At 45.0% G+C, this 24,232-nt stretch overlaps 1 protein-coding gene across 5 annotated transcripts in view; it reads right to left on the bottom strand.

Moving 5' to 3' along the window:
* CCNJ (cyclin J) overlaps window positions 1–24,232 on the bottom strand; it is a 122,412-nt gene that overhangs the window by 4,877 nt on the left and 93,303 nt on the right. For 2 of the 5 annotated variants that reach the window (XM_073546546.1, XM_073546543.1), the window contains exons 2-5: window positions 11,580–11,691; window positions 8,342–8,552; window positions 1,585–1,884; window positions 1,317–1,476 (exon numbers count right to left, since the gene is read on the bottom strand). In XM_073546546.1, coding sequence (XP_073402647.1) covers window positions 1,317–1,476; window positions 1,585–1,884; window positions 8,342–8,552; window positions 11,580–11,648 — 740 coding nt within the window. In that variant the 5' untranslated portion in view covers window positions 11,649–11,691. The other 3 variants (XM_073546544.1, XM_073546542.1, XM_073546541.1) reach the window with 3 other exon arrangements.

Genomic DNA, 24,232 nt, shown 5'->3' with positions numbered 1-24,232 from the left:
TGGATATCATACTGTTTGGATGGCTGTGGGGGTCCATCATTCTGTGTAAAAGAACATGACAATGTGGTTGGCACTATGAGGGCATAGAGTGAAAAGGGGCAAAGCATGGATATGAAGAGGGAGCAGCGTGAAATGTGGGCACAGTATGAAGAAGGGTTAGCATGGCGGGGGGGGGGGGGGGATACAGTACGTAGACTGAGTGTAAAGGCCCCGTCACACTAAGCGACTCACCAGCGATCCCGACACCGATATCAAGGTGTCATGATCGCTAGTAAGTCGCTATGTGATCGCTGGTGAGTTGTCACACAGACAGCTTCACCAGCGATCAGCACAGCGATGCCGAGCACCCGGCATCGCTGGCTATCGCTGTAGAAAATAGTATCAAAATAAAAAATATAGTTATTCTCACCTTCCGACGTCCCGTTTAGCCATCCCGCCTCTCTCCACGCTCCGGTCCCAGTGATCCTTTGCACGAATGACCGCGAGATGTCACGGTCTCGCGGGATAACAAAATCTCACGGTCATTCATGCAAAGGATCACTGGGACCGGAGCGTGGAGAGAGGCAGGATGGCTGAACGGGACATCGGAAAGGTGAGAATAACTATATTTTTTATTTTTTTTATTATTTTTTTACACCTGATCGCTGGTCTCCCGCTGTCACACACAGCGATGCGTGCTGGCCAGCGGGAGACCAGCGACAAAAGAAATGTCCAGAGGTTTCTTCCAGCGATCAGCGATACCGGCAGGGGGGCCGCTCGCTGATCGCTGTCACACAGTCATCTCGCTGGTGAGATCGCTGTTACGTCACAAAAGTTGTGACTCAGCAGCGATCTCACTACCGAGATTGCTTAGTGAGACGGGGCCTTAAGGGAAAACTAGAGAGAGTGGACAGCCATGGTATAGACCGGGGTTCATAAGTGCTAGCCGATAATGGCAGACAGTGTGGTGGGTGTAGATCATTAAGGCAGACAATGTGGAGGTCACATACCATAGGAGGCTTATTTAGATCATAATAGGGACAGATTTTTTATGCAGAGGCATTTTAATAACACCAGGCTTCATCTGCCAAGGGCACTAAAATGCCTTGTCTCGGCCCTGCAACTATCTAATGAGAATTAAGTATTTGGCTATGATTTGTTAGGGAAAAAGAAATATGGAGGATTGGGCATGTGAAGTTCAACATGCTTAATCCTTTTGCTTTCAAAAGAAATAAGCATCTGCCAGATTTGTTACTATTCAGAGCTGGCTGTGAACCGATTATTACCACTTCATATCTCTCCTGCTCCGTTAGTCACTTCTCGATCAGGGTACTTACATCAGTAATCTCTCAATGCAAGGCACAAGGATGTCCCAGGAGTACACAGCGAGACGGTGAAGCCTGGTAGGCCAGGAGGGTGTAAGACGTAAGATAACGCGGGAGGCTGCAACACACGCCGCCGCCACGAGCGATGGAATGTAATTTAAAAACACGTGATCTGGAATAAAAAAAATAATAATTAAGAATTGCAACGTTAAGAATTGTTTCCAAGATTTAAAGTTACTGTTAGTCCAAACAACAAGAATAGGAAAAAACACAGTCTCACCTTGTAGAGATACTTCTAAAAAGTAGTCTGCATATTTAGCCATGTAGATTTTGGTCTTCTCTAGGGAGACCATGGGCCAGCCGTCATGGAGGTCAGTGTCGTGGACAGCAATGGACATGTAGTACTCTATAAAATGGGCAGGAGTCGGGAGGCACAAGTTCCACTCAAAGGTTTCCAGCAGCAGAAGCTCCATGTGCAGCAGGTTCTGCTTGGTTAGTACCAGGCTCATGTTGGTCATGCATCCTAGACTATTTAGCTGGTCCAGCTTCGGCACTCGGTCCTCCTTATCTTCAAATTTACCTTAAAAAGTGGAAGAAACAATTAAATTAGCTAAAAGAAGTTATATAGGCCAGTTTCTCATACGCCAAAAAACAGCAAGAGACAATGTACAACTTCTTAGGAGAGAATTGGTGCCGATATGCCACTCCCAAATCGCTCATTGACACATTAAAAAGACTTCCTCCTTCTTCCATCAAGATTTTTATCCTCTTAAAATATCAGTCATCTCATGGGCGAATTTCAGGGTCATATACGGAACGCTTAGCCCTATACTGACTGCAATTCTCCAGATACATGAGAGGAGGCTGCAAGTTTGGATTGGGAGACCTGCAGTCAGTCCGGGCACTGCGGTCTGTGTAGGGACTGTAAAACAGGCCAGTCTGAACCCGGTCTTAATCATGTGGTCTCTTGCAAAACAGTTTGCACCCTCCTCCAGAACGCTGAAGTCTGCCCCCAAGTATACAGAACAGCGATAGTGGAGAGCAGAAGACACATCGCTATGAGGCAAATATTCCTCCTCCAAGAAAGAAAACTTCCTTAATCTAGGAATTGACCATAAGGAAAGTTTCACAAAAATGTGAATTTGGACCTGTATTATGGTTACCAGGCAATAAATGGTCAAGTGATGGGAAATAGCGGCATCATATGATTAGATCAGCCTATCAGACCGGTGGCGAGTCCATGACGTGAGGCTGGAAACGAGCGCAAACGTTCACGTGACAATTGGTGGGCTTTTAAGTAAATCTCACATTTTTCTAGTGTATACGTGCAATGTTCCTTATGGAAATCTTAAAGAGGTTGTCCACTACTTTAACATTGATGGTCGAGCCTTAGGTCATCAATGTCTTATCCGTGGAGGTGAAACTTCCGGCACTCCACGCTGATCAGCCGTTCTTGGCATCAGCGGCAGCCGAAACCGGCCAGTTACGGAAATGCACAGCTCCATCTACTGTATCGTGGCCACGGCCGGGTACTGCGCATTCACCCCCTACTGATTTGATTGCCCATGCCCAATATTCTGCTGACGGAGCTGTGCAGTTCCGATAGACACCGAGAACAGCTGATTGGCGGGGGTGCCAGACACTGATGACTAAGGATAGGCCATCAATGTTACAAGTCAAGGACAACCTCTAAGCCAGGGATCCTCAAACTACGGCCCGCGGGCCACATGCGGCCCGCGAAGGACTTTTATCCGGCCCCTGGCCAGGCTGACATTAACCGCACTGATTGCACCGCCCTCACTGCCGTGGTGAATCAATCAGCGCTGCAGCCGTGATGAACCAATCAGCGCTGCAGCTCACAAACACTGCCACCCCCCTGACACGCCCACTAAAGAACTAGACTGCAGAGTGAAAACTCGCGGGCGGGACGAGGCGCCGAGGAAAGGCGTTGTGAAGCCCTCAGTATGCAGCAGAGACCACACAGACGACGTGTTTGTCATCACGCCGCCTGCTCGGCCTAATGACGTCACGCCGCCTGTGCCGGAAGAAGACTGAGACGAGCGGGCGCCTCTTCAGAACAGCAGGGGACATAGGTGAGTACTGTTTTTTTTTTTTTCTTTTTAACTCCGGGTCCTATTGGGGACCTGTGCTGCAAAATGGGGACGTTTACATGCCTAGTAGGGACCTGTGCTGCGTATTGGGGACCTGTGCTACCTACTGGGGACCTGTACCTGCCCATTGGGGACCTGTACCTGCCTATTGGGGACATTTACCTGCCTATTGGGGACCTGTTCCTGCCTATTGGGGACCTGTTCCTGCCTATTGGGGACCTGTGCTGCCTATTGGGGACATTTACCTGCCTATTGGGGACCTGTACCTGCCTATTGGGGACCTGTACCTGCCTATTGGGGACCTGTACCTGCCTATTGGGGACCTGTACCTGCCTATTGGGGACCTGTACCTGCCTATTGGGGACCTGTACCTGCCTATTGGGGACCTGTACCTGCCTATTGGGGACCTGTACCTGCCTATTGGGGACCTGTGCCTGCCTATTGGGGACCTGTGCCTGCCTATTGGGGACCTGTGCCTGCCTATTGGGGACCTGTGCCTGCCTATTGGGGACCTGTGCCTGCCTATTGGGGACCTGTGCCTGCCTATTGGGGACCTGTACCTGCCTATTGGGGACCTGTACCTGCCTATTGGGGACCTGTACCTGCCTATTGGGGACCTGTGCTGCCTATTGGGGACCTGTGCTGCCTATTGGGGACCTGTGCTGCCTATTGGGGACATTTACCTGCCTATTGGGGACATTTACCTGCCTGTTGGGGACATGTTCCTGCCTATTGGGGACCTGTGCTGCCTATTGCGGACCTGTTCCTGCCTATTGGGGACCTGTGCTGCCTATTGGGGACATTTACCTGCCTATTGGGGACATTTACCTGCCTATTGGGGACATTTACCTGCCTATTGGGGACATTTACCTGCCTATTGGGGACATTTACCTGCCTTTTAGGGACCAATGCTGCCTCTTGGGGATTCTTGCACCACACTAGTCTGAGCCTGAGGTAAAAGTGGAGTTCCACCAATATGGGCACTGGTGAGGCTGCATTGATGGGCACTGATCAGGCTGCTTTGATGGGCACTGATCAGGCTGCATTGATGGGCAGTGCAGTTTGTATGTCTCTGTATGGGCAATTTTATTGCTGGTATATTGTTTTTGTAGCGCTGTATATATGTTGGTATTTTACTAATAGCAATTTTGAATCCCTAGGAAACAATGATATCAAGAAAGAGAAAAAATTGACTCGAAGTGTAGGATATTCGAAGAACCCAAAAGAATCAGTAAGTTTGATGATTTAACTTTACTTCTTCATTTTTAATATTGTATTTGTTCCTATTTTGTTTTATGATTTCTAAATAAGATATGTGCAGAGTGCCTACGAATTTGGTGCTAATTTTTTTTTAAACTATATTCCGGCCCACCAATGGTCCGAGAGACCGTGATCTGGCCCCCTGTTTAAAAAGTTTGAGGACCCCTGCTCTAAGCGCTGGGATCCACACCAATCACATGAACTGGGTCCCATCTGAATGGAGCAGTCCAACCTAGATATAGCAAAGTACAGCACACAGCATGGCTGCAGGTCCAGGCTTCTGCCCCTTTTCTTGTTCACGTCCGCCCAGGCATTCTTTCATTCACTGCTATAACGGAGCACAAGCGCAGACTGGAATTAAAGAATGCCTGAAATACCACTGCGACAAAGTGACCCAACACACAACCAAGATGAGAGTCAATGAGGCCGAATTCCTGAGCCACACGTTGTACTCCATTTATACAGTTTGGAGGGTATTATGTACAATGCATCCACTTTAGACATAAAATCACATTATCCAGCGGCAACATGGAGACCATTTACAGCCGTAGCACCCATCCTCCTCCAACCTGTGCACACAGTGACCCCACTGTTACCAAAGCCATGTAAAAATGGATGGGAGATGTGCCCCGGTGCCTCTATCTGCAGCCACAGCAGAAGACGATGGAGAAAATGCAATCAACAGAAAGGAGAAGATTTATAAAATAAAAAATATAACAAATAAAAAAAAAAAAAAAAAAAAAAAAAATAATGATGGTTAACCCCTGACAACTGATTGAAGACCTACAGATGTGATTCATCTTAGTAGGCCATGGAAAGTTGTCAACGGTTATGTGAAAAGTCACCAGTTGCTTTGTAATGTCCCGAGTTACACATGTTGTTCTTGTGCTGATGAGTAAAAAGGGCGAATGTGGGGGAATCTGCTCATCATTACTAGAGCACCGCAGAAACTAAATAGGGAGTTTTTAAGAATGAAAGTTCCTGATCAGCAGTACCACTATGTTCATTACAACAAGGCGATTTCCAGATCAGTCCGATTAAAGGGAATCTGTCACCTATTTTCTTGCAGCCACCGCCATCAGGGGCTTATCCACAGCATTCTGTAATGCTGTAGATAAGCCCCCGATGTAACCTGAAAGATAAGAAAAACGAGTTAAATTATACTCACCCGGGGGGCGGTCCAGGTCCGATGGGTGTCGCGGTCCGATGCCTCCCATCTTCTAGCGATGATGTCCTCTTCTTTGCTTCCCTTCGTGGATCTGGCGCAGGCGCACTGCTCTGCCCTGTTGAGTGCAGAGCAGAATACTGCAGTGCGCAGACGCCAGACCTCTCTGATCTTTCCCAGTGCCTGCGCACTGCAATATTCTGCTCTGCCCCCAACAGGGCAAAGCAGTGCGCCTGCGCCAGAAAGCAAAGAAGGGGGACATCATCGCTAGAAGATGGGAGGCACCGGACCTGGACCGCCCCTGGGTGAGTATAACTCTTTTTTCTTATCTTTCAGTTTACATCAGGGGCTTATCTACAGCATTACAGAATGCTGTAGATAAGCCCCTGAAGGCGGTGGGCGCAGTTTATAGTAAAAATAAAAAATATAGGTGACAGATTCCCTTTAAGGCATAATATAGTTTTTTCTTTTTGAGGCGTGATCCTGACAACTGGTTAGAACCAGCGACGACAGAGGAGCGCAGGGACATGAAAACTGGACGAATTGTGCTCTCTGTCCCACTTTAGATCTGTTCTTTATTGGATAGCGCCTGTAAGCGCCCGCTGTATATGCTCGGCCACCGCTGCTAAACTGCAGTGGTGGCACGTCACCTAGACAATGAGCACGAAACAAAAATCCTTCCCTTCTTGTGAACTGAGTGTATTTTTAAATAGTGTTAAAATTGCAAAGTTTTTACAAACACTCCAATTTTTTCAGTTATTGATATTGAGACGACCCCTTGAACTACAGTGGCTTGTGAAAGTACACCCCCCATTTGACTTTTTATCTATTTTGTTACATTACAACCGGTGTTTAATTATTTTTGTAATCAGATTTCTGTGTGATACATCAGCAATAAATAGTCTAAGCTGGTGAAGTGAGAAATATTGAATTTCTGCAATAAGTAAAAAAATGGCATTTGCATATGTATTCACTCTTTTTGGTATGAAGCCACTTACAATTTCTGGTGCAGGCAATTACCTTCTTAAGTCACATGCTTAGTGATTGACAGGACGTCCATCTTTGTGCAATCTAAGAGTCACATGATCTATCAGTATATACACTTTACCTTTTCTGAAAGGCCACAGAGGCTGCAACACCATTAACAAGAGGCACCGCCGCACCACTAACCAAACACCATGAAGACCAAGGAGATCTCCAATCAAGTCAGGGACAAAGTTGTGGAGAAGAACAAGTCAGGGTTGGGTTGTAAAAAAACAAAACAAAAAAAAAAAAAACCAATCTCTGATCCCCGAAGACCGAAGACCCGTCAAATCCATTATCAAGAAAGAACATGGTACCACAACAAATCTGCCAAGAGAGCGCTCACCAAAACTCTCAGCCTGGAAAAGGAGGGCATTATTCAGAGAAGTAACACAGACACCTAAGGTAACCCCGAAGAAGCTGCAGAGATCCCAAGCAGGAACTGGAGTATCTGTCCATACAACCACAATAAGCCGTACACTCCATGGAAGAGTGGGCAGAAAAAAAGCCTTTACTTACACACCGTAAGATATGTGGGAGACTCCCCAAATGTATGGAGGAAGGTGCTGTGGTCAGATGAGACCAAATTTAAACTTTTTGGAGATCAAGGTAAATGCTCATCACCCCAAGAACGCCATCCCCACAGTGAAACATGTTGGTGTCAGCATCATGCTGTTGGCATGTTTATTCGGCGGCAGGAACAGGGAAAATGTTCCGAGTTGATGGGGAAAATTGGTGATGTGAAATAAAGGGATATTCTCGAGTAAAACCTGTTTCAGTCTGTCATTGATCTGAGACTGGAATAAGAGGTTCACCTCCCAACAAGACAATGACCCAAAGCATACTGCTAAAGCAACACTAGAGTGGTTTAAGGAGAAGCGTGTCGCTGCTCCACAGGATATTTCTGGCCTCCCTAAGCTCACTTGCGTTACGGTTTGAAAGGAGTACCACCTCAGTCATAAGCCCAGATCTTAATGAGATTGAGAATCTGTGGTCAGACTTGAAGATTGCTATTCACCAGAGGAAACCATCTAACTTGAAGGAGCCGGGGCAATTTTACCTTGAGGAAAGGGCAAAAATCACAGTGGAAAGCTCAGAGAAACATAACCAAAGCAATGTGCAGCTGTAATTGCCGCAAAAGGAGGCTCTACAAAGTACTGACTTTAGGCGAATAGTTACACACACTGGAGTTTTCAATCATTTTGTCTTATTTACCTTTTTTTTTTTTTTTTTTACATGAACTGATTTAATAATAAAAAAAAAAAAAGTGACATTCCAAGTTGTGGGGGGAGCAAAACATGAAAAATGCAAAGGGAGTGAATACTTTTGCAAGACACTGTATATATCTCTCAGTTCCTATGGACTGGAGCTGCGTTCACATACAGTTCATCTATGGTAGATGTCGGAGCAGAGAAGGACATGGAAACACATAAATGGCAGCATAGATCAGAATATGGAGAAATAAATGGTTTACTTACTTGCTAGTAGCAAACAGGACAGGGCCACGATGTGCAGCTGCTGGAGAGAGATATCGTATCGGTCCATGAAGAGGTCCAGCAGGTAGACGGCGAGATGGCGGGCAGTAGGACACAGCTTGAAGCGATTACTGACAAGCGCTATCAGATCTGCAAAGTATCGTCTGAGGTTGAGCTGGGGGGACTGGCCTTTGTAGGACAGGAGCTTTAATTCCTAAGGAAACAGACGTAGAGGGGTCATTGAAGCCTGCAGACAAATGCACAAGTATCATATCCCCAGCACAGAAAATACTTTCTTTCCACTTAGTGTATCTCCAAATTAACATTGCAAAATTTAAAGTGATACTTTTTATGTTTGTTCTTTTGATTTATGATCACATGAAAAGCTCAGCTCCCCATTCATGTAGTCAGTAGCCATAAATCAGCCAGGAAGAATTAAATAAGAGGCATAAAAATGTACAAACTCCCTGTCAGAAGGAGCTCACTGACGGATCCTTAGTTGACTCTCATTCTACAACCAGAAGGGAAACAAACTGCCTGTAAAAATTAAAAAGGTGTACATTTTTTTTTTTAAACAAAATCAAATAGCAAAAATTAAAAATAAATAAAATAAATAAAAAAGTCAGGACAGATGGTGAGGCATGCAAGGTGCACGCTTCTTTGCAGTGGTCCTGCGGTATAGGAATGTTCAGTCTGCGGAGCTTTCCTACACAGCGGAAAGAGGAGTGAGAAAAAAAAAAAAAAAAACAACACAACTCACCCGGATCAGTTTTGCTCCTCTATATGCTGCATCTCCTGCTGGGATCAGAATCAGGCACTGCAGCTAATCTGCAGCCACAGCAGGGATCGCAGAGCCAAGTACGGAGGATCGGTGCAGGCTCGGGAGGAGATCAGCAATTATTTTCTCACCTTCCTCAGACCATTAATATAAGGAGTTACCATGCCGTAGTGGAAAACCCCTTTAAGTACGCTGGTTACTCTATTGCAGCCAGTGATCATCTGCTGCTAGAGGGGTTGAAAATCTGCACTTTAAAAAGGGGTTTAAAGAAGCGCTACATCTCGTAGACACTAAAAACCCCACCGCGTTTTAATCTCCCATCTCAGGTCAAGGGAAAAAACGCTGCTCCCGGCATCTAATTGTCTGCAGCGCTGATGTCACGTTAACAGCACTGCAGACGATCTGTCAGCTCAGCAGCTGAATTGGGCAAAGCCGCTGAGCTCGGTTATTGGCTGTCAATGTGTCATACACAATAACAGATACGAGGAGCAGTGGTGGAGACTTGGCGCTGGACCTGGGAAGGGCGAGTAAAATATATATAAAAAGATAAAAATCAATCAGGTTTTACTTAAACCTAGGGCCCCGTTAAACACTTCAATGTCCCAGCGATCCCACGTGGATGGGATCGCTGGGACATCGTTAGACTCACCAGTGATCAGGACCAGCGAGCAAGCTGGTATCTAGGGTAAACAGTGGGTAACTCAGAGCTGCGCGGCTCTTAGATACCCACTGTTTACCCTAGATACCAGCTCCCAGCATCGCTGATCTCTCGCTGTCACGGCCCAGCGGGAGACCAACGATCAAAAAATGGCCCAGACCATCAGGCAACGATTATCGATCAGCCATCTGATTGTTGATCGTTGCTACAGGTCACACACAACAATGCCGTTTCGACATCGCTGCAACGTCAAACTGGTGACGTTGCAGCGATATCGCTCACAATATCGTTGTGTGTAACGGAGAAAACAATCTGTGTTCCAGTAGTTGGGACGCTTTTGACTCCACCATAAAGTGTGAATGTGACGTTAAAGGGCAGCTGTCTCCCTGACACTGGTAGATAAACATTATTAATGGGCAGACCCAACTGCACAGTCCTGGCCAGAAAAACCCATTCTCCATCGTTAGGACGGGTTCACACCCCGAATGATTCAATACAGCCCTTTTATAATTAGTTTAGTCAAATTCCTCCCGGGACCCATCAACAGGGGCGACCATCAATAAAGGAAAAAACAAAACAAAACAACATAATAAGGACAACAGGCAGAACTTCTCACACAACACCCTATTGTTTTAGGATTTTTTATTTTTAATGCTTAATGACAAAATGGCGCCATCTAATATCTGCAGATGACCAAGCCGTGTAGAAGAGTAATTCATCAAATTAATGTATGTAACTATGGCAACCTAATCCACGCAACTGAGAAGTCAAAAAAAAAAAAAAAAACACCAAGAACTCCGGCCCCAAAAATAAGAAAAGTTACAATCCAGATTACAAGTAAAATTACTGCAAATTAATGAATCAGGACCAGAGTCCTCAGTGGAGGAGCCGGAGGGACGAGGCGGCCATCACCAAGGAGCAGACACTTGGAGCAACAAAGGACGCCATTGCTGGCCAGTTCTCTGTTTTCAGGGACAACCCCCAGCATGCTGCCGGATAACAAAAGGGATTAAAACCGTGAAAAATCTACTTGTGGCGGCACCTCGGAGCTGGCTCCCACACTGTCCCTCCACACACATGCCCTAAAGGAAGCTAATGGCCCCCTGCTACTAACACCGGGGTGTGAAGTGAAGGACGGGAAGTGACCAGCTGGCCCCAGCCCGGAGGAGGACAATAAAGCACCATCATCCTCCCTCCAGCAACGACAAGCTACAGGCGGCCATCCCGAGACTGCACCGAAAACCTACAAGGAGAAAAGAACAAGCACCGGGCCCCAACTACAATTACAAGGAATAAGATATATTTATTTTTTTAAAAAAATTTGAGAAAAAAAAAAAAAAAAAAAAAAAAAAGTAAGGGAACTTTCATTTACAAATTTTTCGACTGTTCCTTTTTTTTTTTTGTACTTTTTTTTTTCTAACAGACCCAGAGTTCAATCACTAATAGAATATATGTAAAGGTCTAAAGATGTAGGAGACCGTCACATTTACTGTCTGGACTCGAAAGGCTGTGTAAGTCCGGAAAACTTTACATAAAACAAAAATATATACTGCATTTTGCGGATTATAAGATGCACCCCAAATTCTGGGGAGAAAAGTAAGAAAAAAAACAACTTTTTTTTTTCATAACATGGTGGTGCCTCTTCTAATCCATGCTCTTACTGCTTTATAGATATATATATTTTTTTTTTATGTTTCCTACAAACTTTTAGTGACTTACAGCATCAACAGTCTCGGTTTAGAGTCCGGTCTGCACAAATATATATATTTTCCCAGAGTCAAAAAGGCAGAGTAGGCTCCACTTACCTTATAGCGGAGAGCCTGATGGATGTCTGCGGCGAGCTGACCCTTCCACCACAACGCTTCAAGCTCCATTTCATGGGAAGTCAAAAGAGCAAAAAAGTCCGAATAACCCGGCCTGCGAGAGAGAACAAGACAGAAAAAAACTACTACATACAATTACTTACATTCCTTCTAACAGAAAGCCATTTGTATGTAAAGTTGGATCCGCTGAAGCAGAGGGGTTTTTTTTTTTTTTTTTATTTGCACTTAATTAAAATCCCACCAGCAGGGTTTAACTCTTCACACTCAGAAAGATAATTCCATGTCCCGGGCCGCCCACACCTGCAAATCTAACTAACGCCTCCAATGGCGCCTCGTCATTGCGATATTGATCAGTGACGGATGAATTATTGATGTAAAAAGGGAAATACAGATACAACTATGGAAAAGGGAAATCATTAAAGAGAACGGTGTCCGCACTCACAATTCTGAAACGGGACCATTAGAAAATCCAGAACACAAAACAAAAATAAAGAGCATACCTTAAAATTAAATATATAAATTAATAATAATAATAATAATAATAATATATATATATTGATTAAACTAAATAAAAAAGGCTCAATTTAAACTTAACACGAGAAGTTACTTTATTACTAAAAGTGACAGTCTAGATTCGAACATTTTTGGTCTGAACGAGCAATTTTATTTAAGCCACAGGAATACTAAGCAAGAAGAGGAAAGAAATGTTTTTGAAAATATTTGATATTAAAAGTATCTATTTTTTTTAAATCAGAAAGTACAGAAACCCCAATTTCTAGTCCTAAACCCCCCCCCCCCCGGATCAGAGGACACAGACTCATTCATTTCCACCCTCCAGCACAGTGTATATATATATATATACTCAGGATTTAGCAGATCTCCTCCAATCCTGGAAGTTTCCCCCCATACAGGTCCCATCCGGGCTGAGGACGCTGCGGCCAACAAAGCCCCGTCTCCCCGGTCAGACCCCAGGACAAGTCCGTCACCCGCTTCCCCCGTGCACCGACCTCACTGATCCGCTCCCGGCTCCCACGTTCAGCAGCTCCCCTGCTGCCGCTGCCTCCTCCTCCGCCGCCGCCCGACCCCGTCCATTAACAATCAGCCGAGCTCTCCCCGTCCATTGTTAAAGGGCCGAGAGCTAGTATAGAGTGTATACAAAGCCCTGGCTCGGACACATGCCGCTGTGGGGGAGTTCCGCCAATAACGAATGATCTTACAAACGTGACTTACGGTTCTGTCCAATCACGGCTCAGCTCTCATTTAAAGCTGTGACTCGCGCAGCCGCACCTCGGAAGAATTTTGAGTCTCTTAGGTTGCCGTACGGTCATTGACTTAAAAGACGTCGTAAATGTGGAGAAGCGGGTGAAGGGCGTGGCTGGATACTGAGGGGGTGGGGTGTACTAATCTCCCTAGACTGGGAATACATTGTAGTGGGCGGGGCTATGTTAACGCAACTGCATAAACCAGCGGGTGGGAGTGGTTGAGACGCGAGGGGCGCGGCCTCTGCGAGACAGCCTTGCTTGCGGGCGGGTCACCCGGGGACAGTACACTGGGGGTGAGCGCAGTCTGCCGCAGTCACAGACGGAGAGGCCGGTGCACCTCGTGCTCCACGTCACTGTCCCACCAGCGTCTATCAGGAGCAGAGCGCCCAGTATAGATTATAGGGGGAATCGCAAACATTTACTTTAACCCCTTCATGACTCAGCCCTTTTTGGTTTCGTTTTTCGCTCCCCTTCTTCCCAGAGCCATAACTTTTCTATTTTTCCATCAATATGGCCGTGTGAGGGTTTGTTTTTTGCAGGACAGTTGTACTTTTGAGTGACACCATTGGTTTTACCATATTGTGTACTCAAAAACAGGAAAAAAAATTCCAAGTGCGGTGAAATTGCAAAAAAAAGTGCAATCCCACAACAGTTTTTATGTATTTTTTTTCCACCATGTTCACCAAGTGCTAATACTGCCCTGCCGTTAGGATTCTCCAGGTCACCACGAGTTCATAGACACCAAACATGTCTAGGTTCTTTTTTTTATTTAAGTGGTGAAAAAAAAATCCAAAGATTGGAAAAAAAAACTGCATCATTTTCTGATACCCGTGGCGTCTCCATTTTTCGTGATCTCAGGTTGGGTGAGGGCTTACTTTTTGCGCGCTGAGCTGTCGTTTTCATTGATACAATTTTGGTGCAGATGCGATCTTTTGATCGCCCGTTATTGCATTTTAATTCACTGTTGCGGCAACCGAAAAAAAAACGTAATTCTCGCATTTTGACTTTTTTTATGCCGTTTAGCGATCAGGGTAATCCTTTTTTTATTGATCGAGTGATTCTGAACGCAGCGATACCTAATATGTGTATGTTTGATTTTTTTTTTATGGTTTTATTTTGAATGGGGCGAAAGGGGGGTGATTTAAACTTTTTTTAATAAGTTTAAAAACTTGTGTTTGACTTTTGGCATGCTTCAATAGTTTCCCTGGGAGACTAGAAGCTGCCAGAGCTCGATCGGCTCTGCTACATACAGGCGATTATCAGATCACCTCTATATAGAAGAATTACTTGCTATGAGCACCGGCAGTGACAACTATAGAGGTCTCCAGAAGACCTCTGGTTGATATGCCAACCCGTCGGTGACCCGAGATCACATGACGGGGGTCGCCGATGAGCTGATTTCCGGTCCGATGGCCGGAAGCGTGTGTTAATAGCCGTGGGTGGATCACGATTCCAACCGCGGCTGTTCCGGACACATGTCAGCTGTTCAAAACAGCTGACATGTGCCGGGAAAGATGTGGGCTCACCACCAGAGTCCACATAAAAAGGTGGAACTAGTACGGCGCATGTCGCAAAGGGGTTACGCGGCTATCGGTAAGGCCGGTTTCACACATCAGTGTCTCCGGTACATGTAGTGACAGTTTTCTCACGTACCGCAGACACTGACACACGTAGACCCATTCTAATGAATGGGTCTATGCAGATGTCAGCGTGTTTTCACGGACCTTGTGTCCGTGTGCAAAACACGGAGACATCTGTTTTAACTCGGACATGGCCCGCAACACGTGCACATGGAGAACTATTCACACAGTCCTCCGTGCCCACGGACGCCGCCGGGAAGAAGCGGCTACTGTAAGCGCTGTTCCCGGTGGCTGGTGCTGACCGTGGCTGACATTCTGCTCTCCTGCTTTGCTGGCAGGAGAGAAGAATGAATGAAAACCCCACGTGGGGTCCCCCTCATTTTCTTAACCAACCAGACGAAACTTACAGCTGGGGCTGCAGCCCTCAGACGTCAGCTTCAGCCAGGTTGGTTGTGACGAATAGAAGGGTCCCCACGCTGTTTTTTTAATTATTTAAATAATTAAAAAAATGGCGTGGGGTCACCCCTATTTTTGACAACCAACCCGACTAAAGCCGACAGCTGAGGGCTGCTAGTCTCAGGCTGGTAAGAGGCCATTGATCTTGGGCCCCCCCAGCCTAAAAACAGCTTACGTCCCACGGCGTAAATCCATCTCGGGGGTTAATACATTTACAGTCGGAGCGCTGCTAACACAGCCGCTGCAGACTGTAATTGACTGGGGAATGAATGGGAGCAGCCGGCGCATGCTCAGTAACAGGCGGTGACGTCACCGCTCATCACTGAGTGCGCTCTGCTCCATTCATTCACCAGTCAGTTACAGTCAGGAGCGGTTGTATTAGCAGCGCTTCGGCTGTAAATGTATTAACCCTCAAGATGGCTTTATGCCGTGGGACGTGACTGAGCGCCGGACAGGTGATGTATATATTTGCTTTATTATTTTCAACTTTTTTTCAGAAGATCGAGGGCTTCGCTAAGGAATTACCAGTGTAATAAAGATTATAAAAATGTGTATGTTGTATTCTTTCATTAAAATAATTTATTCTTATTGTGTGTTTATTTAACACTTTATTTACTGTAGGATTAGTAATGGATCGGTGTCTTATTGACTCCTCTCCATTACTAATCCGGGCTTAATGTCACCTTACAATAGAAAGGCAGCATTAACTCCTTTATTACTCCACTTGCCACCTCTACAGGGGAAGTGGGAAGAACCGGGCAAAGCTCCAGATTAGGCGCATCTAATAGATGCACCTTTTCTGGGTAGCTGAGGGCTGCTGTTTTTAGACTGGGGGGGCCAAGATCGATGGCCCCTTACCAGCCTGAGAATATCAGCCTTCAGCTGTCGGCTTTAGTCAGGTTGGTTGTCAAAAATAGGGGGGACCCCATGCCATTTTTCATAATTATTTAAATAATAAAACAGTGTGGGGACCCCTCTATTCTTCACTACCAACCTGGCTGAAGCTGACAGCTGAGGGATGCAGCCCCCAGCTGTAAGTTTCGTCTGGTTGGTTAAGAAAATGAGGGGGACCCTATGTCGGGTTTTCATTCATTCTTCTCTCCTGCCGGCAAAGCAGGAGAGAAGAATTACAGCCGCGGTCAGCACCAGCCAACAGGGTCAGCGCTTACTGTAGCACTTCTTCCCGGCGCCGTCCGTGTGGTCCTGATGCGGCACACGGTTGCCCCGTGTCCACACGAACACGGATAGCTCCGGTACTGGAATTATCTGGACATGTGAAACCGCCCTTATTATTAAATGGTCCATTGTGGTTCTGAGACTTTTTTTTACAAGACTCCTATGCAGATTACACTATTCTTCACTTTAAATATACATCAGTGAGGCAAAAAGGAAGCCCTAACTACAAGTGTGAGCAGCGCCTTAAAGGGGTATTCCCTTGTTAAAAGGACTGTGCTAGCACAGAATGATTGTTCAAACCAAGCATAGGCGCTCGGTACTGATCATTTATACACTGTCCTACCTGCTTGTTTGTATCCACCCTCTTTGATTGATGGAAATAAGCAGGTGGGAAGTTGTATATAAGTGATCGGCCCTGCTGAGAAGCATTGGGCGCTGTGCTTGGTTTGAAAAGTCATTCTTACTGGATATGTAGAAAACACCAGTCAGACGGCACTTCTTCTCTGCAGCAACGCTAATCGTTGAGCAGTTGACCCCACTGCAAAAGTCTGTCACCCCCAAAATGGTAAATTATGTGGGATTATGCCCTGTAATGTTCCTATCAGTATTGGACATTTTAGGGAATTAGTGGCTGAGAAATCAACTATTAATCCATATGGAAATGAGGGGCTTCAGTCCACCCTTGGTTAGGTGGCCAAGGGCTCAGTGCACTGTTACACCCCTTAGTTTACATTTTCCCTTGAATCTGATCGGCTCTGGGGAAGCGAGCGCTGCCTGAACTCAGTCTGCATCCCTGCACGATAATGGGAGGACGCCAGGAGCCGCACTTAAAGGGGTTGACCAGTCTTAAAACTACTATGAACTTGTGGCTGGGAGTATGCAAATCGCATACTAGGGGGTCACATGACTGTCCGCTCCTGGCACAGACACGTGGGAATCCTCAGTGTGCACGATGTGCAGATTCACGAGTCTGCAGTCACAGAGTAGGTTAAGGCCGGACAGCCCCTTTGGACACGTTCTTCACTCACGTATTCTCTAAGGGTATGTGCACACGTTGCGGATTACCCTGCGGATTTTTCCGAGCGGATTTGCCTAATCCGCAGGTAAAATGACCTGCGTTTTATCTGCGGATTTAGTGCGGATTTCCCCTGCGCTTTGACACCATAGCGTTTTTGATTTTCGATTGACTTTAATGGTACTGTACACTGCGGTTCCGCAGGGCCAAATCTGCTGCAGATCCGCAGTAGAATTCGCAACGTGTGTACATAGCCTTAGGCTGCTCGTTCCATACACTTCCAGGATAAAGTCCAAGCTAGGCATTGGAGGACTCGGCTCTGGATCACAATGTGTAGAGAGGTCTTTTCCACATTTTATGTCTGCAGTAAATTCTCCCGTAGCCCCCACATACGCACCCAGCTATAACCAATGCCCTCTTTCTTTCCAGAGCAAAAAGAGCTACTGGTGGCATTAATTTCTAAATGGAAAGTGGGTGCGTGAATCAGTGAACAGGGGCTGTAGAAGCCCAATTCTGATAAGCGAGTCTGTGGAAAAGCCATATATGTTTGAGAGAGGACTGGTGGCCTATTGGAAAAATCCTACAAAGTGATTAATTTTTCATTGAGTTTTTAATAACCCGAGATCAGTTGCAGAACCCCAAATATTCTGCAAAAAAACGTCAGTGTGAAGCCTGCCCGGTCATACACACTAGAATCTGTTAGGAGTATAAGAGTATGTGCACATTAAGTCTTTTTCGGGCAGATTTCCTTAGTTTGTCAAGAGGAAGACGCTCTAAGAAACGCAGTTTTGTCTTTTTCTAAAATGTCTGGTGTGTTTTTTTTCTTAGTTTCCTTAGCCCTGTCTCTGTTTAACAAAGAAAGCACTAGTGGTTTTGAACGCAAATCTTTGTCAAAACTCTCAAAAAGATGCCCAGTACTGATGAGCGATCATGCCCGGATAAGGTGTTATCTGAGCATGCTAGGGTGCCAACAGAATGCCTTCAGCGTGCTCGAAAAATATGTTTGAGTCTCCGTACCTGCATGTCACATGGTTGTTCGACAGCCCCAATACATGCAGGAATGGCCTGTTTGTTATACAATCTCTGCATGTGTTGTGGCTGTCTAAGGGCCCCGTTACATTTAGCGATGCACCAGCGATCCCGACAACGATACGACCCGGTCAGGATCGCTGGTGCATTATTCAAGCACGCCGAAGACAAGTATTTTTGAGTGGGTCAGGTTTGAAAAATCCCTGAAAACACGTAAAAGACTCTTCATACTCATTTCTATTGTAAAACGACATGGCACTGTTCAGTCTTTTAAGCGTTTTTTTTTTTTTTTTAAATGTCTTTAGATTTTCAAAATCAGCAAGCGGTTTAAAGACTTCAGTGGACCTTTCAAAGGCCACGTTCACATGTTGATTTTTTTTACCTCAGTTTTTGTAAGCCAAAACCGGGAGTGGAACAATCAGAGGAAAAGTATAATAGAAACCCGTCACCACTTCTGTGTTTATCACCCACTCCTGGTTTTGGCTTACAGATACTGAGGTAAAAAACCGACCAAATGCTGAACGTGTGACCGTGGCCTAAGGGTTTGTGCACACGGCGGATTCTGTCATTGAAACCACTTGAAAACCTATCAGACAATGTGCAGAAGAATGAAGTCATACATAGCGAGTCATTTCTACATAGAAATGCATATGTTCTGGCCTTTGAACATCTTTTCACCACATCAGGCTTCTAAAATTGCCAAGAGGTTAAAAGGAATTTGTCACCTCATTTTTGGCCATGAGCTGCGGCCACCGCCATCAGGGGCTTATCTACAGCATTCTGTAATGCTATAGGTAACCCCCGATGTAACCTGCAAGATAAGAAAAACGAGTTATATTATACTCACCGGGGGGCGGTCCGCTCCGGCGCCTCCCATCTTCATGCGATGACATCCTCCTCCTTACGTCTGCTCTGCCGCGGCTCCTGCGCAGGCGTACTATATCTGCCCTGTGCCCTGTTGAAGGCAGAGAAAAGTACTGCAGTGCGCAGGCACCGGACCTCTCTGACCTTTCCCGGCGCCTGCGCACTGCAGTACTCTGCTCTGCCCTCAACAGGGCACAGGGCAGAAATAGCACGCCTGCGCAGGAGCCGCGGCAGAAGTAAGGAGGAGGACGACATCGCTAGAAGATAGGAGGCGCCGGACCATGACACCCACCGCACCGCGCCCCCCCCGGTGAGTATAATCTAACTCGTTTTTCTTATCTTCCAGGTTACATCGGGGGTTTATCTACAGCATTACAGAATGCTGTAGATAAGCCCCTGGTGGCTGTGGCAGTAGCTCATAGACCAAAAATGAGGTGACAGATTCCCTTTAAAAGCAAGTCCATTCTTCTGGCGTTTTCTGCTCAGAAGACGCTCTGTCCTTAAGGCCGGGGTCACACTAACCGATGCAAAATACGGTCCGTAGTTTACATGCGTAATACGGATGAATGACCCCTAAATAGTGCTCCGTATGTCATCCGTAATCAAGGTGTGGTTGCGTATTTTGCGCATGTCTGCATCCGTATGTAATCCGTATGGCATCCGTATGCAATCCGTATGGCAAGATTTTCTCACCGCCTAGCAAAATGGACATATAATGGAGCCCTATGACAGGGTTTCTAACAGAAACAAAATAATAGATATAGACACATAGAATGCATATATACACATATACACACACACACACACACACACACAAGTCATTGAGACAAACATTATATATATATATATATATATATATATATATATATATATATATATATATATATATATATATATATATATATATATATATATATATATATATATATATATTTCACAGAGTTCTTCATAGCAGAATAGCCGCTAATTCAATTGCCGGCTTCTGTCAAATCATTCCCCAACCCGACATGAAATCACACATGGTTTACATTCAGTAAAGCATTTCATTTCATGTTTTTTTATATGTCCCTGACTAATAATTAGATGAGGGTTTGTGTGCAAAATTTGCAAGTTGTAGTTGTTATTTTAAGTGGTTAATTTGTTGTTAAAAAATGCGTGGGCTTCCCATTGCCCTGTAGCGGTGGCGAATGGGTTAATCTAACAAAGGGTTAATGTCACCTTACAATCGAATGGTGACATTAACCCTTTGTTATATTAACCCATTCACCACCACTATAGGGCAATGGGAAGCCCACGCATTTTTTAATAACGAATTAACCCCTTAAAATAACAACTACAACTCCCAAATTTTGCACACAAACCCGCATCTAGTTATTAGTCTGGGACATATAAAAAAACATGAAATGAAATGCTTTACTGAATGTAAACCATGTGTGATTTCATGTCGGGTTGGGGAATGATTTGATAGAAGCCGGCAATTTAATTAGCGGCTATTCTGCTATGAAGAACTCTGATATATATTATATATATATGTGTGTCACAATGACATGTATGTGTATATATATATATATATTCTATGTGTCTATATCTATTCTTTCGTTTCTTTATTAAACCTGTCAGTGTGAGTTTACTGTATCTCGCACTGAATTGCCGGCTTTTCTAAAAGACACTGGGTGCATATTTCTCGCAAGTCACATGTGTGGTCCGTGTGTAATCCGTATTTTTTGCGCACCCATAGACTTTCTTTGGCATACTACGGGCGTAATACGCTGACAATCGCAGCATGCTGCGATTGACACGGACCGTAGAATAACGACGAGAAATATACAGCTGTTGGGAGCTGCCCCATAGAGAATCATTTGTCCGTGTGTAATGCGTGCTTTTAACACCTCTCACTCATCCGTATTCCTCTCTAGTGTGACCCCGGCCTTACAATACAAATCAATGGGAAGTTGAAGAGATGCCCAGTAGTGATGAGCGAGTATGCACGTTGCTCGGGTTTTCCCGAGCATGCTCGGGTGTCTTCCGAGTATTTAGTTGTGCTCGGAGATTTAGTTTGTGTCGCCGCAGATGCATGATTTGCAGCTGCTAGACAGCCTGAATACATGTGTGGAATTCCTAACAAACAGGCAAACCCCACGTGTATTCAGGCTGTCTAACAGCCGCAAATCATGCAGCTGCGTCGACACAAACTAAATCTCAGAGCACGCCCAAAATACTTGGAGATCACCCGAGCATGCTCAGGAAAACCCGAGCAACGAGAATACTTGCTTATCGCTAATGCCCAGGTGATGAACAGATGTTGGAGCATTTTGCCATAGTTGTTAAAAACAAAAAACAACACACTAGCGGTTTCTTCATTATTCAATAGAGTGAAAAAAAAAAATCAAGAGTAAAAAAAAAAAAAGTCTCAAAAACCATTGGAAAACTACACAAACAACTACAGAATCCTAAAGGATCATCTGCTAGAAAAAAAAAAAAAATCAGCTGGTTCGCCCAAGTTTAAAAGACATGGTGTGGACATACTCTAAAGGACTTTTTGATTTAAAGAATCTTTCAAGCCTTTTTTTGGAGATTTATTTGCAGCCTTTTGCTTGGCCAATTCCTAGTTTGGAGCCGATTTCATCAGGAGACACAATAAAAGAGGCGACGTGAGACAGAGGCGACGTGAGACAGAGGCGACATGCACTGTTTCTTTTCTCCTGCAAGTAGCTGCTCAAATCCTGAAGCACAAGAAAAAACGCTCAAAAAGACTGAATATGTGAACAGCATAGTGGTTGTACAATAGAAATTAATAAGAAGAGAATTTCAAGTATCTTCTTGAGCAGACCTGCTTAAAAAAACTTCTGAAAATGAGCTATCTACATATACCTCAAGGGTAGGTGCACATAATTTTGAGGAATTGTTTTAGCAACGGACACAATTCAATAATTCATTCTAAAATATTTAAAAGTCTCTTCCAATTAATTTCTTTCGTAAAACGACTGCTGTTAATATGTTTTATCTTTTGAGCGATTTTTTTCTCCTTTCTTCAGGTTTTGAAAAATGCCTGGCGGGGTGAAAAAATGTGCATGTTAGGCTAGTTTCACATTGGCGTTTCACAGACCTGCGTCGGTCTGCGCACGGCCGCCGCTAAGCTCCGCCCCTGCCGTGCCTCCTCCGGTTAGCTCCGCCTATGCTTGACAAGTGTGACCAACCTGTCAATCACTTTTCCAAGTAATGCTTCAAACCGCTTGGAAAAGCGCAAGCATTCTGCAAGCTAAAAACGCTTGGAAAATGCTTGTGTTTTGCGGGAAAACGCATGCGAATTCTGCATGCTTTTTATCTGTGGAGGGGAGTTGCGGAAATGCTGCGGACATTTCCACAGCATTTCTGCAATGTGGGCACTTAGCCTTATTGTGAACCATTACGCAAGTTGAAGATGAAATGTTCTTTTAAAGGTCTAAAGTTAAAGATGACACATTTGCATTGTATTTTAGGCAAAAAACAAATAAATATATTGTGGGGTAAGATATTTCCAATCACTTCCAAATTGTTATATTGTAGGAATTATCTATAGATTTTTGCACTATTCAACAGAGCAATGGACATTAGAGAAACCGGTGCCGAATTTGGTCTTTAAGTCAGATTCTCTGGATTTTCTTCCATGTAGTAGATGTATTTTTTCTTCATGATATATAATTGTGCACAAGCTAAAATCATCGAATGCAACTACAAATCCTCCAACTTTACTTCCTGTACCATGTGCTGTGATGAGACGTTCACGGTGTGTAGATTATTACAGCATCTTCCAAGCTGTGTAACACAATACCCCAATCCTCCGAAGAGTCCTGAGGCTAAAGACATTGATAATTATCTACAGAGATGAGCCGACCCTCAATGATAAAACCACATGACAGGCTATTGTGCGCTGCCGGCTAGGTCTTGTATGGAATGTGATATATTGCTATGTCCTATACATAAAAGTAACGATAGTAGCAGACTGTACACTGACTTGTTACATGACACAGGAATCTAGATAGGAAATATTATACAATTATCTAAATAAATTTATGCACATATATAGTGTTGTGAATAGTATCTGCTCACGTAAGAGTCACCTATTATTGCACATTTCCAACATACGGATTACAAATCCAATCTCTAATTTGGCCAAAAGAGGCAATAAGAACACATTTTCTAAGGGTTCTTGCAGACAACATTATCAGTCCTACTGTAGTACGTTCCTACAAAACATCGGATCGCAACTGGACGAATGTTAGTTTATTGAGCCGTGCACACATGCAATTTTTTTCTTGGACAGTCTCTGTCGAAAGAAAAAGAAATTTGCAGTTCCAGAGTTTGATATTTGGATCAGACTCAGCCATGCAAATCAATGGGTGCGTGGAAATCATCGGGCTGCACTTGGATGACATGTGAGACACAATGGAGAAGATGGATAATTTTTTTTCCCCCCCATCTTCTCCAGTGTTCTTTGATACTCTCATCCTAGAGAATCGGATCACACTATGATCAAAGTTTGGTCGTAGTTTAATTTACATAATTGATTCAATTTTCTTCAGTGGCAAAAAAATAAGCTCATCTGCTCCAAGCCTAAAGCCCCCGTCACACATAGCGATCTCGCTAGCGACATCGCTGCTAAGTCACAAGTTTTGACGCAACAGTGATCTCACCAGCGAGATCGCTATGTGTGACACTTCTCAGCGACCGGCACCCCTGCCGGGTATCGCTGATCGTCCTGGAATGGCCAGGACATTTTTTTGATCACTGGTCTCCTGCTGGCCAGCACGCATCGCTGCGTGTGACAGGTGGGAGACTAGTGATCAGCGAGCTGCTGCTGGTAACTAAGCTAAACAGCGGGTTTCTAAGCGGCGCGCAGTGCTTAGTTACCCACTGTGTACCTTAGTTACCAGCACGCTGGTGCAGGGAGCTGGTAACCAAGGTACACATCGGGTTTCTAAGTGCCGCGCGCCTCTTAGAAGCCCGATGTGTACCTTGGTTACCAGCTCCCTGCACCAGCGCGCTGGTACCTAAGGTACACAGTGGGTAACTAAGCGACGTGCGTCTCTTGTTACCCGCGTGTCGCTGGTGCTGATCGCTGGTGAAGCTGCCTGCTTGGCAGCTCACCAGCAATCATGTAGCGACACACCAGCGATCCTGACAAGGTCATATCGTTGTCGGGATCGCTGGTGCGTTGTTATGTGTGACGGGGCCCTTACATGGTTTCAATCAAGTTAGTTAATAATTTGATTA

The sequence above is a fragment of the Dendrobates tinctorius genome, unplaced genomic scaffold (assembly GCF_039654945.1).
Source record: "Dendrobates tinctorius isolate UK_male_01 unplaced genomic scaffold, ASM3965494v1 ptg000147l, whole genome shotgun sequence".
Lineage (NCBI taxonomy): Eukaryota > Metazoa > Chordata > Amphibia > Anura > Dendrobatidae > Dendrobates > Dendrobates tinctorius.
Note: the sequence above shows the minus strand (reverse complement) of the source record. Positions and strands in the feature narration are given on the sequence as shown.